Below are 13,677 nucleotides of genomic sequence, written 5' to 3' on the forward strand. Positions count from 1 at the left end.
GCGAGAGCACACAAGGGAGGGGTGAGGATAGGTAAGACACCTAAAAAACTAGCTAGCATTTGTTGCCCTTAATGCAGAGAAACTAAAGCAGATACCTTAAAGCAACTGAGGCCAATAGGAAAAGGGGACCAGGAACTAGAGAAAAGGTTAAATCAAAAAGAATTAACCTAGAAGGTAACACCCACGCACAGGAAATCAATGTGAGTCAATGCCCTGTATAGCTATCCTTATCTCAACCAGCAAAACCCCTTGTTCCTTCCTATTATTGCTTATACTCTCTCTACAACAAAATTAGAGATAAGGGCAAAATAGTTTCTGCTGGGTATTGAGGGGGGGGGAGCGGGAGGGGGTGGAGTGGGTGGTAAGGGAGGGGGTGGGGGCAGGGGGGAGAAATGAACCAAGCCTTGTATGCACATATGAATAATAAAAGAAAAATGAAAAAAAAAACCATAAATAAAATAAAAAAAATAAATAAAATAAAATAAAAAGCCTTCTTTGGGTCTTGCTACTTCCTTCAAATTCTTGTCCCACCATTCCTTAGTTTTGCCAACGCTTTATCAATTTGAAATGCTTCCAATGAAGAAAACATGCCTTTTGCTTTAGAATACATGTTGCAGTTTATTATTACTTATAAAAGGAAAATATCGTTTATGTAAGTGTTTCCATAAGCAGGCCTGTATAGAAACAATTCATTTAAAAATATGTATGTATGCATTTTTTCCCCTACTGCAGTAATTCATTGCAAAAGACATTTCATTATGTATTTTCTACAGCGCCTTAAACTGAAAGCCGACATATTCAAATAAACCCTGAGGTGCGGGGAAGGCTTTGGGCCAGTTCCTCATTAGAAACCTCAGCATGGGGGCTCCCGAGACCAACACAGAAGGTCTTCTAGGGAGAGCTGAAATGCTCAGATAAGTGAGCTGTGGAAAGCAGGGCTAGTTGCAGGCTCTGGCAGGATCACCCCTGGGGTAGAGCAAAGAGAACAGACAGGGGAGTTCTGAGAGGCACAGGAGCTGTCTAAACTCAGGGGGATGGAACCGAGTGAGCAGCAGCAGTAATTGAGTTTCAGTTACCTGCAGGGTGGCGAAATAAAGTGGTAACTTCATCTGCCTGACACGGGGGAAGTTTAGAGGTGTCCTTGGCATACTCACAGTGAAATCCGTCACCCTTCCACTGTGTTGGGTGATGGCAACCGTATGGCGCTTCCTAGTGACAGCCGGTGTGTGTCCTGTTAGGCAGCACCAGCGCACTGAAGCTAATGAAGCATGCTCCTGCAGGCCTGTCTCCCAGCGCTCCCCACATCCTGTCTGAAGGAATGGCACCATGGGAAAATTTAGCACAGCCAGCACCAGCCGTCACCCAAACTCAAAAGAGTCTTTGAATGGCAGAGAGAGGCCCATTTTCTCTTCTGCCCGGCCCAGGGTTGGAACCGTCCTAGGGTCACTTTTTGTGGGTCTGTACAAACGTGCCGACCGGCAGAGAGCCGTTCTTCACCTGATCCCGGATTTCAGCTTGGTGCTTTAATGTGAAGACCAGAGCTCTCATCGTCCGCCTGTAGGGCACATTAATGAGGCGGGAGCAGAGATGAAATGTTTCCCGCTCAATATTTTCTACCAGTAGGTGATCCATCTAAAAAACAGCAAAATTATCAAATTAGGTCCTTGCATTGCATAAGGATTAAAAGCGAGAGAGGCTGGAGCACTCTGCTCCGAGGCCTCCATTAATCAACTGAAATTCAAGGACATCTACTTCCTGTCACAAGAGAAACAGGAAGAGCAAATTAATTCCACCCTGGCAATTAAGGAACAAGGCCATGTGCTTTGTGACAGGGACCTCATTCACAACCCCTGCCGGGTGGTAATATTTGCCATTATAACAGGAAACTGGCCTGAACTAAGCAACCGGTACTGGGCCCTGTACTTTACCAGCCAGGAAACAAAGTCCAAGGATAATAAATCAGTGTAACAGTCTGTACTTCTTTTTGTTTTTTAAGGGCCTTTTAACCCCTTACAGCATTTTAGAAACACTGTGTCTGGATCCTAAGATGTGTATAGGACAGTTTATAAATCACTTTTCACATTTTATGCTCAGAACTCTGATGACTACATTTTCCAGATAAGGAAACAGGTCCAAAGGGAAAGGGGTCAAGATCTTACAACTACTAAGAGGCAGAGCTGGGATTCTGACCCAGACCCTGACTCCAGAGCTCATGTCTCCTCCCCTGTCAGCACACTAACAGCCGCCTCAACATTCCCAGTGATGGGCTCAGTTTGGAGACCCCTGCAGATTCAATTAAACAGGTCTAGGGGCTGGGACCCATAGCAATTTTGGGGTGGTCTGGCTCAGGCCCAAGCTGTCCTGAGGTCACAGACCTAATGAAAGCAGAACAGGTCTGGAACTTTGTTCACAATCTGGGTCCAGGCCAGGTTGAGATGCTCTTCAGGCACCCTCGGCCCTACCTTGCTTTCCAAGCCCATCTCCCACTACTCTCCCCATCCTGACCATGGCCCAGCCTAAGCACTCTTTAGTGCTTTCATGTTCCTCTCCCTATGCCTCTGCTCTGGCACAAGTTCCCTTAGCCAGGCTCACCCTTCCTTAGGAAACAAATTGTGTCCGTATGTCAAGGCTTAGGCAGATACACACACCCCCCAAAAAAACCCTAGTGTGAAGGACTAAAGGTTCTATAGGCTGCCACAGTGTCCTGAGCTTCCCAAGGTCATTGCTATAGTTATCTCTGTTTTGAGTTTGTCTTCCCTGGTAGTAAGTTCTTTGAAAATGGGAACAAATTTCTCGCTCATTCTTTCCCCCCCGCCTTCATTCCTTCCCTCTTTCAATATTTATTCAGCATTTACTATGCACCAAGCTCTGAGGATGACCATGGCAGGCACAACCCTGAGTCCATGGGTGCACAATGTGATAAGAGAAAGAAGCAGTGGGTGGGGATTGTAGGGATACTGAAGGCCAGGAAAGAGGAGAGGATGAGTGTTGAGGAGCACAGCCCCGGGGGAGCCACTTGACCCATGAGAGCAGCACCTGGCTTTGGAAGGAAACAATGTTTCACCTGAGACCAGGAGAATGAGAAGGATCTGGCAAGGTGAAGTAGATATGTGCTTTGTGGTAAGTTCACTGAGTTGGACATGGATGTTTTCTGCAGTGTTCTGAATAAAAAGCAAAGATCAGGTTGGGCATGGTGGTATACAGCTGTAATCCCAGCATACGGGAGGCTGAGGCAGTAGCAAGTTCAGCAGGTAGACGCAGGCAGATCACAAGTTTGAGGCCAGCTAGACTACATAGCGAGACCCTGTCTCAAAAAAACCAAAACAAGCAAACAAAAAAAGAGCAAAGTTCAAAAAAGGAAAAAAGCACACCAAAAATGAAGGATTAGCTGACACCTGATGGTTGATAAAAAATGTCTTAACATGGAAGATAGGCGACAGACCAAGAAATAAAACTTTTAAGAGTCAAGAAGACAGCAGAAGAGGACCAGACACACATGTGCACATACACATAGATAGACAGACAGACAGATAGATATCCAAGCCAGACATCTGCCTAGGTCTAGCAGACAAAAAGACGTTTACAAAAGACCATGGTCTGAAAGGCTGACTGATTACCTCAGAGGCCTGTGGACTTGGTGCCATGGCTCTCTAGAACCCAGATTCCTTGAGTTCTCAAGGTTTCTTGAGTGGACATCGATCCCGGGCCCGAGACAGCTCTAGCCCAGATCACTCTTTTAGAGGCTGGAAAGGTGGTTGGCGGTCATCCAGCATTTGTTCCACAGCATTTGCCAGAGAGATTCCTCATTCCAGTATGAGGCTGGTTACTCACCGATTGTGTAGACATTCACACTTCACCTGGATCCACTTACACATAAGAAACCTCTCTCTCTCTCTCTCTGTCTCTCTCTGAGGGGAGTGGTTATCAAGAGAAGGAGGGTCTGTGTGTGTTTATAAAACAATAATGGCCATTCCATCAAATTGTAGGGTTTTGTTTTGTTTGTTTTTGAGGCAAGGTCTTGCTATGTAGCCTAGGGTGACTTGGAACTCATTATGAATTATAGTATTAAAACAAACAAACAAAAACCTCTTAAGAGTGCCTTGAAAATTCACACAACTGGATACTCATACACATTTCATTCAGCAAAAAGAGTCTGGTCTGATCTTGGAGACCCCCTCCCTTCAGGAACTCAGGCTAGAAAGGAGACAGTGTGCACACAGATAACCGTAAGGCAATGGACAGGTGCCATGCTAGTGGTGTGATGGGAACAGGAGCATCAGCAATTCTCACTGTGCCTTTTGCTAAATGAAGGCCAATCAGAGTGAGGAAATGAAAGAGAAGTATCTGTGACATTGAAATATAAATCATAAAGGAAAACAATTCATCACACACTGTTGTATATAACAAGTTCATTGCACAAAGTGAAGAATGCATTTGGGTGATCCAAACCTGCCAAGACGATGAGCCCTTTTCAGTGGGTCTTAACTTGGTGCTTTAGCTAAGAAAGCGCTTCAGGGTGAAAGGACCAGAGTGTCTCTGAGACCTTGAGAAAAAGGGATTCTGTTGTGAGATATATCTGAATGGGAATGGGAACAGGAACCCTGAAGGGAATCTGGGGATATACTGCATTTAGTGTCCAGATCCCCTCTTGGTATTTCACGATCTGCTTGGTCTTTTTCTAAAATGGTTTTGCTCCTCTCCCTGGGCCTTGCGCACTACAAATTCTTTTTTTTTTTTTATTGTTTTATTATTCATATGTGCATACAATGCTTGGTCATTTCTCCCCCCTGCCCCCACCCCCTCCCTTACCACCCACTCTGCCCCCTTCCTCTCCCCCCAACCCCCTCAATACCCAGCAGAAACTATTTTGCCCTTATTTCTAATTTTGTTGTAGAGAGAGTATAAGCAATAATAGGAAGGAACAAGGGTTTTTGCTTGTTGAGATAAGGATAGCTATACAGGGAGTTGACTCAAATTAATTTCCTGTGCGTGTTTGTTACTTTTTAGGTTAATTCTTTTTGATCTAACCTTTTCTCTAGTTCCTGGTCCCCTTTTCCTATTGGCCTCAGTTGCTTTTAAGGTATCTGCTTTAGTTTCTCTGCGTTAAGGGCAACAAATGCTAGCTAATTTTTTAGGTATCTTACCTATCCTCACACCTCCCTTGTGTGCTCTCGCTTTTATCATGTTCTCAAAGTCCAATCCCCTTGTTATGTTTGCCCTTGATCTAATGTCTGCATATTAGGGAGAACATACAATTTTTGGTCTTTTGGGCCAGGCTAACCTCACTCAGAATGATGTTCTCCAATTCCATCCATTTACCAGTGAATAACATTTCGTTCTTCTTCATGGCTGCATAAAATTCCATTGTGTATAGACACCACATTTTCTTAATCCATTCGTCAGTGGTGGGGCATCTTGGCTGTTTCCATAACTTGTCTATTGTGAAATTCTAATTGCCTGATTCTCTTTCCCTAGTCTACACATCTTTCTATCCACAACTTCTGCTTCCTCATAACCTCTCCAATATCCCTTCTGTTTCAACACTTGCACTGTTGTTTTCTTGGTATTTCCTAGTTCCCACTTCTCAGGGACTGAGAATCGAATTTGCCTTCCTTATCTATTGTGCCTATGGGTAGAGTGTGTTATTATTCAGTTGTCCAATTGTGGACAAACTGGCTATAGCTAAAGGAAGATATAAAATATGACCACCTAGGGCCCTTCTTTGTCAAAGAATAGCCTTGGTAGAAAATGGAACCATAATCAGTTAGTGAAGTCTGTCACACCTGCAAACTCTTTAAATGCAAGAGAACGAGGTTTTCTTCATGTGTAGACTGTGTATTTATCTTCCTCAGAAGTCTGTGAGCACCTCTAGAGCTGATACAATATATTAGATACAGGTCTAAATTTGCCATACTTAGCCTAGGTACTGGCACATAGAAAGTGCTCAATAAATATCTGTTAAAAGAATGTCCTTTCTCCCCATGTATATCTCCCTCCTTTCCTGCTCTTTCAATAGTATCACATACCTAGCAGATAAAATATGAAATAAAATATTTCTATTTTTACATGCCATCTCTTCCATGAAGCTTCATGATCAGATCAAATTTAACTGTTCCATACTTTGTGTGTCTATATCACTTGGCAGTACCACTATTTCATCCTGCCTCATATTTTCATTAGTCATTTACAGACTCTAAGTCAGAAGACAGTAAGCTTTCTTAAAATGAGGAATGCAACTCACTTATTTGTATTTTCCCCTAGCACCTAGTAGATCCCCACCAAACATTGGTTGAATTGAATATCCACTGGAAGGAAACTGTGTGTTTTCTGAAAGTCTGATTGGGTTTGTGCATATCTATCTCAACACTTCTTTTTGATCACTTGATACATTTACGATAGAGTTGGTCAAAGTCAGGGGTGCAGTCTGAAGCCATTAAACAAAGAAAAAACTAATAGTTCCATAGGAGAACGTACCCCTGACCTGGATCTCATTAGCACCATCTGACAACCAACTGAGCCAACCAGCCAGTGTTTCATAACTCTTAATGATACAGGCTCAGTTTGAGAACCAGGTTCATTTTTTTAAATGACATAATAGGAAAATGATCACAGGCCATGAGGTAGGAATGAGAGTGGATAATGAGGAAGGGGAAGTAAGAGAATGACACCACAGGGGATGCTCATATGAGGAAAGATCTAAAAGATGAGGAAGAACAAAGAAGATCCGGAATGGAGAAAGTAAAGGGGAATGGAGCCTGGGTTTCAACAATGGAGTTTTTATTCATCTATTTCATTATTCCAAGAACAAGGAAATAATCTATGAATTTAGAAAGCAAGATCTGTAGGGTAATAAAGAGATGAACCTTTTGGCTGCATGCATATTTTTCATATGTGGTGTTCACTGTTAAAGGATCTAACTAAAACAAATAACATGGAAACATTTTTTCTATAAAAAATGTAATGAATAGATTTGGTATTCACAAAAACACACACTAGGATCAAACTGTAAAGACTTCAGTCATTGGGCCAATAACTTACCCAATGGTTTAGTACTGTTTGATAAAGCACATTTATGGAGATCTGCTGTATGTTTTGAATGCACCCAACATTGGTTACTGTCAAAGACCAAAAACTGGATTAGACGGTTCACTGATTTACCCTAATATGGAAATGTCTCCTGATGATAGAATTAACTTTATGTAAAAGTGTTTGTATTTATATTTTCTGACGTATCAAACGGATTAAAAATACCACTTAGGCAAGGAAGACAGATTTTTTTCCCCCTTTTTTGGCCAAGAAAGACAATAAGATGCATACTTTTAATTTTTTAAATTTACTCTCAGGGAACAACACCATTCATCTATACTTAATCTGATATTTTTTCCAATTACATTGGAAAGCACTAACGAATGTATCACTTTTTTAACTTTGCTTTGTAACACTTGAGTGCTTAGCACTTGATGTGCCATTTAAAGGATAATTAATGGATAAACTAAAAGGATAATTATTATGGAGTTTAATATAGCAGGCAAACTGCTCATTAATTCTTATAAGCACAGCTTCGTTATTATCATTTACTTAAAAAGATACCACAGGGAACTGATATTTACCACCACATTAACTACATATTACATACCCACACTGTATGTTTCTGTAGTAATTTTGGTTTATTTCAAAAATAAACTTTATTTAAAATAGCAAGTCTGTTAGCTAATCAATACTCTGGAAAATTACTTACAGCCTTCATATATATCTTTTCAACATTCATATTGAAGCTTCCTTTAGGATAAGTTAAATAAACTTACAGCACAGCAACTCATTGCACTACCAAATACATTAAAAATCACAAACATAAAAAATAAAGACACATAGAAAAGGATATACAAAATGACACTAATTGAAACTGATCAAGATTTAAAAAGACACAAATGTAAACAGTGTCAACTTTCTGCAATGCTATTTAAATAATTAATAAAAAGAACATTTGGCATATAATTCACTTTAAATAAATCTTCAATTTGCCCAGCATTCCTTTAAAATGCTATAACAATTCACCAAAAAAGGAGAGGATGGAAGTACACTACATGTATACATATGAAGACAGCATAATGAAAATGCTGTTTGCAAAAGTGGGAGAGGAGAGAGAAGGAGAAAGGGAGAATAATGGAGGAGGTGAACTTGTTCAAGGTACATTGTATGCATGTGTGGAATCATTACAATGAAATTCTGTCATATTCTTTTTTTTTTTTAATTTTTATTTTATTCATATGTGCTGTCATATTCTTAATGTATAATAATTCAAAAATAAAGTAACTTACCCAAAGGGGAAATGTGACAAAATGTTAACAAGATTATGTCTGGGTGGTAGGTTCAATGGTGAATTTTTTTCTTTCTGTATTTTTCTCACCTTTTATTTTAAATTTATATTTAAAAAACTCCAAATTTTCTTTTAAAAAAGTGAGTAATAATCAAACATTCATTTACCCTTCTTTTGTAGATAAATAATTGAGAGAGAAAGGTTAAAGTATTTTTCTAAAAATGTAGTAATAGCTGGGGATGTAGCTCAGTGGTAGAGGCTTGCTATCATGTACAAAGCCCTGGGTTTGATGGACAGCCTCACAAGAAACAAAACAAAACAAAACAAAACAAAAACCTACCTTTTCTAAGAATGTAGCAATAGGTCTAGCATTTAATCAGACCTCTGAATTCCTTCTTTTGTTAATAATATTGTTCTTTAAGGATATTTTAATAAGGCTATTGTGGAATATTCTGAGGAGAGGAAAAATATGGATGCTATATGTCTGATTATCCAGAGTATTAATTAGCTTACAAGATTTGTTGTTTGATAATGATTATTACTGTTAATAAGCAGAATCCTTCTTCCAGAAGGCATACCTTAAATCATTAATATTATCTGAACTTCTGGCTAGGAGGATGACAGGGAATATGGCTATCCGATTGATTTTTCAGTTTTTGGGACAGGCTGGACAAGAACTCGTGAACTTCTTGCCTAGCTGGATTACAGCTATGTACCACCGTGCTCAGTCTTATCCAACTGATTTTATGCCTTAGAACAAAAAGTATGGGTACTGATAAAAAAAACAGGGGAGTAGTCTTGTCAATAAACAGCTCTTTCTTTTGTCATTGGTGTTCTACAACACAGTCCATCCACAAATTTTTACTTAAGTGGGAAGGGAAAAAATTTAAGTGGGAAGGAACCAATATTCATTAAATGACTATTTTTTTTTGGGGGGGTGTCTTGGGTTTGAACTCAAGGCCTTGCTCTTGTTACACAGATGCTCTACCACTTGAGCCATACTGCCAGCTCTTTTTTTGCTTTAATTATTTTTTGGAAAAGGTCTCATGTTTTTGCCTGGATTGTCATCCTTACCTATGGCCTCCTGAGTACCTGTGATTATAGATGAGTACCACCACACTGGGCTTATTTGATGATGGGGACCTTGGTAACTTTTTGCCCAGGCTGGCCTTGAATCATGATCCTTCTGATCTCAACTTCCCGAGTAGCTGGGATTGATTAGAAGTGAAAATCACCACTCTCAGCTCATTAAATTACTTCTAATCAGGAGGTACCATGCACTATTCTTTTGTATAAATGGCTCATTTAACTTTCTCAAAAACCTTAGGTGGTGGAATTATAATGCTCCTTTTACAGATATACAAAGCAAATCTCAGAAATATTGAGGAATTTGTCTAAGATGTCACAACTAGAATATACTAGAGCCAAGGTTTCAAGCCAGGTCTTGGTAGTTCCAAGAATGCTTACAAATCCAGAATCTTTAAGGAATAACCTATTAGAACAAGGTCACAGCATTAAGACTGTGAAAGCTTATCATGAAAATATGAGGGTTATTTAACCAGGAGACCCTCATAACTGCATTCCAACCAGAACATTACCTTTAATTCCAAGGCTTCTGAGAGTAATTTCAGAGCATTTTTTCTAAATGACTCAGTTTTGGGATCACTTCGGACTTCAATAGAAGGTCTATCCAAATGTTTTTCAATAAAAGTTCTCCACTCAGTGTAAACTTCTTTGGCAAGACAAGCCACCTCCGGATCTGAGTGTTTACGCATCTTGTTCACAGTGTGACCTGGAACAAGAGAGAAACCAAAGGAAAGGTAGCTCTGTATTCTTCTGAAAAGCACAGGACTGGATGAACTGATGGTACATGGCACTGAGAGTCATTCAGATTCCCCAGAATGGAAAGGCTCCAGTGCAAACAAGACTCACTTCACAAAGGCTAAGATGAGACAATCTCTGAGGGAGAACTGGACTCACCAAAGCAGTAAGTCATAAACTAGAAGCATTACTGACTGACTCTTAAAACAACAGCCAGTAAGGTTCTAACTCCTTAGTCCAAAAATTATAATAAAATTAACCACTTGTTTGTTATTGGTATATACTATATTCCAAGACACAAAACAGCCCTAGTTATTAAAAGTTTTTTATTTAGCTACTTAATGTGCAAAGATTGAGAGGAAAATGATAAAGTAATTCATTCAGAAGATGACCACCAGAGGATGAACTCCTTCAGTGAAAAGCTGGTTTGTTCCAGGTACCTGCTGATCACTGTTAGCAGCTCTAAGAGCAGGGCTACGAGCAAAGGAAGTATTGACAGCCCTACCTATGAAGTATCTGCCTCTACAACACGCCCTTCCCCACAATCCAATTAGCTATTCAAAGCTTACCTCCAGCCTACAGCAACTAGGAGAGACAGAGGAAGGAGGTGAATTATCGTAACATGGAGCATTCTACAGCACAATAGACATGGTCATTGCAACAGTCAATGGCACTATGGGGGCTAGGGTTAGGCACTGCTATAGACTGTAAGTCTTCTGAGTCCAAGTCACCTTCTGTGATGGCTAACCCAAATCCCGACTGGAACAAACCAACTGCTAACAAGTACTTTGGGATAAACAAAAATTATGAATACACACTAGATATTAAATTATACCAAGGAATTTATTAATTTTGTTAAGAACAAAAATGCCATTCTTGTTAATTTAAGAAAATACTCATTTTTTTAGAGATGCAGACTGAAGTATGTAAACCTGAAATGACAAGAAGTCTGATATCTGGCTTTAAAAATACTTCAGTAAGCCAAGTGCTGGTGGCTCTCATCTGTACTTCTGGCTACTTGAGATGCTGAGATTGGGAGGATCATGGTTCAAGGCCAGCCCAGGCAAATAGCCTTCATCTCCAAAATAACCAGAGCAAACAGACTGGAAGTGTGGTTCAAGCAGTAGAGAGAGCATCTTCTTTGTAAGAATGGAGCCCTGAGTTCAAAGTCCAGACCCACCCAAAAAAAAAAAAAATTCAGTGAACATCACAAAAAAAAAGAGAAAGATGAAGTAGAGCAAAAAAGGGAATACAGAAATTTGTTATAGTATTCACTTTATTTTTGTGTATGTTTGAGATTTCCATAATAAAAATGGAAAAAGGGAAGTATAAAAAATATCGATATGTAAAAGTACCCTATATATAAATAAATACCAACAAAAGCCAAAGAAAGTAACCAAATATATAGAATTGAAAGTTCAAAAAAAAGAATACTATATATATAATATATATGAAAGATATATATATATATTCTACATGTTTAAAAATCAATAGCTTTCTTAAATCAGCAATAACCAGTCAGGACACAACATGGAAAAAAATCCTGCCTAAATGAGTAAGAACCACACACCACTTGGTGATACATTAACAAGAGTGGGAACGGAAGCATGCCACGGGTGTTGTGTGTGTGCCTACCTCCTTAAGAGCTTGGGACTACTCCTTTTGTTCTATCCCCTCTACCACTGCCCTTGCTTGGAACTCACTGCCTTCAGGATAAGTTTGGTATCCCTTGGAACTATTGTTTACACTGTGGTTAGAGAGGCTTTTATTTAATTTTAGTATTTTATCTATGTACAACATAAATTTCACCATTTCACTCTTTCACTTAAGTCTTTCACTCCTATATTTAAACTCTTTTACACAAGTGCTTCACAATCTGCCACCTTCCCACTACTTCCTAACCTCATTTCCAGCTACTATTCCATAATCACCCTGTACCCAGCTACTTGTAACTCTTAAAATGTTTCAATGTTTTTTCTTGTCTCTTTACTTTGGAACACATATCCCAACAAACATTTGGTCTGCCTGGAACTCCCTCTTCCCTCTTCATCTAGCCTTTAAGACATTCTGGAGTCCCCCATCCAGGAAGTTTTCCTTAATAAGACCTGGTTGGGGGTTGGGGATTTAACTCAGTGGAAGAGCACTTGCCTGGCAAGTGCAAGGCCCTGAGTTCGGTCCCTAGCACCGAAAAAAAAAAAAAAAAAAGGAAAAAATAGACCTGGTTGGTACCCCTGCTCTGTGCTTCCTTAGCACCTCAAATTTCTGCTTATCATAACGATTACTAGAGTGTGTTGTAATTATCTGATCAGTCACTCTTTTGCTCACCAAAGTGAGTTTCCTGAGGGAAAGAGTTGTGACCTGTTCATCTTCATGTCTCCACCAGTGAGCACAGTGGTGGGAGGCAGGAATAAGAAGGCCAGATGAATGACATGCACAGGAAAAACAACACATATTTTTACTAAAATACCAAGTAGAAGACATGCAAAAGGAGAAATATACCACAAAATGAGGTGGAAATATAAGCAAAAAGTGACAATATAGAAATTAATTTGTAGATTTAAGAGGATCTCAAATTAAAAAAACCCAATAGACTATTTTTACTAGAGTATAATCAAGTATTTCTTGATTTATTTTAGAGCTATAACTGGCAAGAAGATAAAATACCATTTTGAAAAAGAGGAGTTAAGGTACAATAGTGTTAGATATTAGAACACATTTATAAAGCAATAACAATTAAAATTATATAGACCAATACCAAAACAAATGAGTTTTTCATTTCAGTCTATGAAATGAAAAATGAGATTCAGAATAGGCTCTTGTAATATGGTTAAGAATTTAATATAAAGCCAGGTGTGGTACCACATTTCTGTAGTCCTCGCTCCTCAGGAGGCTGGATGGAGCACGAGGATTGCTTAAGCCCAAGAGTTTGAGGTCACCTCGGGCAACACAGTCTTGGAGGGGGAAAAAAAAAATGAATTTAGTATGTGATAAGAGCCATCACTGAATGAACAAAGGGGGGCAGAAATTTAAATATGGGGAAATGGTCAAAATATTTAGAAAATGTCTCCAATTACACCAATCGCATAGCCCAACACTGCTTAAGGCATTTATTCTCCACACGTTTCTGGCAGGCCATTTGTACGAGGTACTATACCAAGCACTAGTCATGCAGGGCTTGAACAAGAAACTATCCCTCTAAAGATTTTGTGAAGAGAATCCTGAAGATGAAAAAATATATATGTTTATAACATTCAAGGGAAAACAGGAATAACACAATATTAAGACTCTTAGCTTCTCACTCTAACCAATTATTTATCAAGAGTTTTTATCTGGCCTTTGTAGTGACCTGGAAAGTAGTACATCAGTACTCATGGGAAGAAGGACGAGGAGGAGGAGTGCCAAGTACTCATTAGAAAGGTCTAACGGTCTTTCTTAGCCACCAATGCCTACGAAAGTGCTTTTGAGACATACATCACTTAAAAACAGAAGTCACTACTGTATACCTTCCTCTTCTGGATAGAATTCTCAATATCCTGGAG

General features: G+C 39.5%; 1 protein-coding gene across 2 annotated transcripts in view; it reads right to left on the reverse strand.

The window, feature by feature from the left end:
* Positions 1 to 517: 517 nt before the first annotated feature.
* Tceanc2 (transcription elongation factor A N-terminal and central domain containing 2) overlaps positions 518 to 13,677 on the reverse strand; it is a 50,542-nt gene continuing 37,382 nt past the window's right edge. The window contains exons 4-5 of one of the 2 annotated variants that reach the window (XM_074080049.1): positions 9,916 to 10,109; positions 518 to 1,632 (exon numbers count right to left, since the gene is read on the reverse strand). In XM_074080049.1, coding sequence (XP_073936150.1) covers positions 1,444 to 1,632; positions 9,916 to 10,109 — 383 coding nt within the window. In that variant the 3' untranslated portion in view covers positions 518 to 1,443. The remainder of the gene's footprint in view (positions 1,633 to 9,915; positions 10,110 to 13,677) is intronic. The other variant, XM_074080048.1, reaches the window with a different exon arrangement.

This window comes from Castor canadensis, chromosome 7 (assembly GCF_047511655.1).
Source record: "Castor canadensis chromosome 7, mCasCan1.hap1v2, whole genome shotgun sequence".
Taxonomy (NCBI): domain Eukaryota; kingdom Metazoa; phylum Chordata; class Mammalia; order Rodentia; family Castoridae; genus Castor; species Castor canadensis.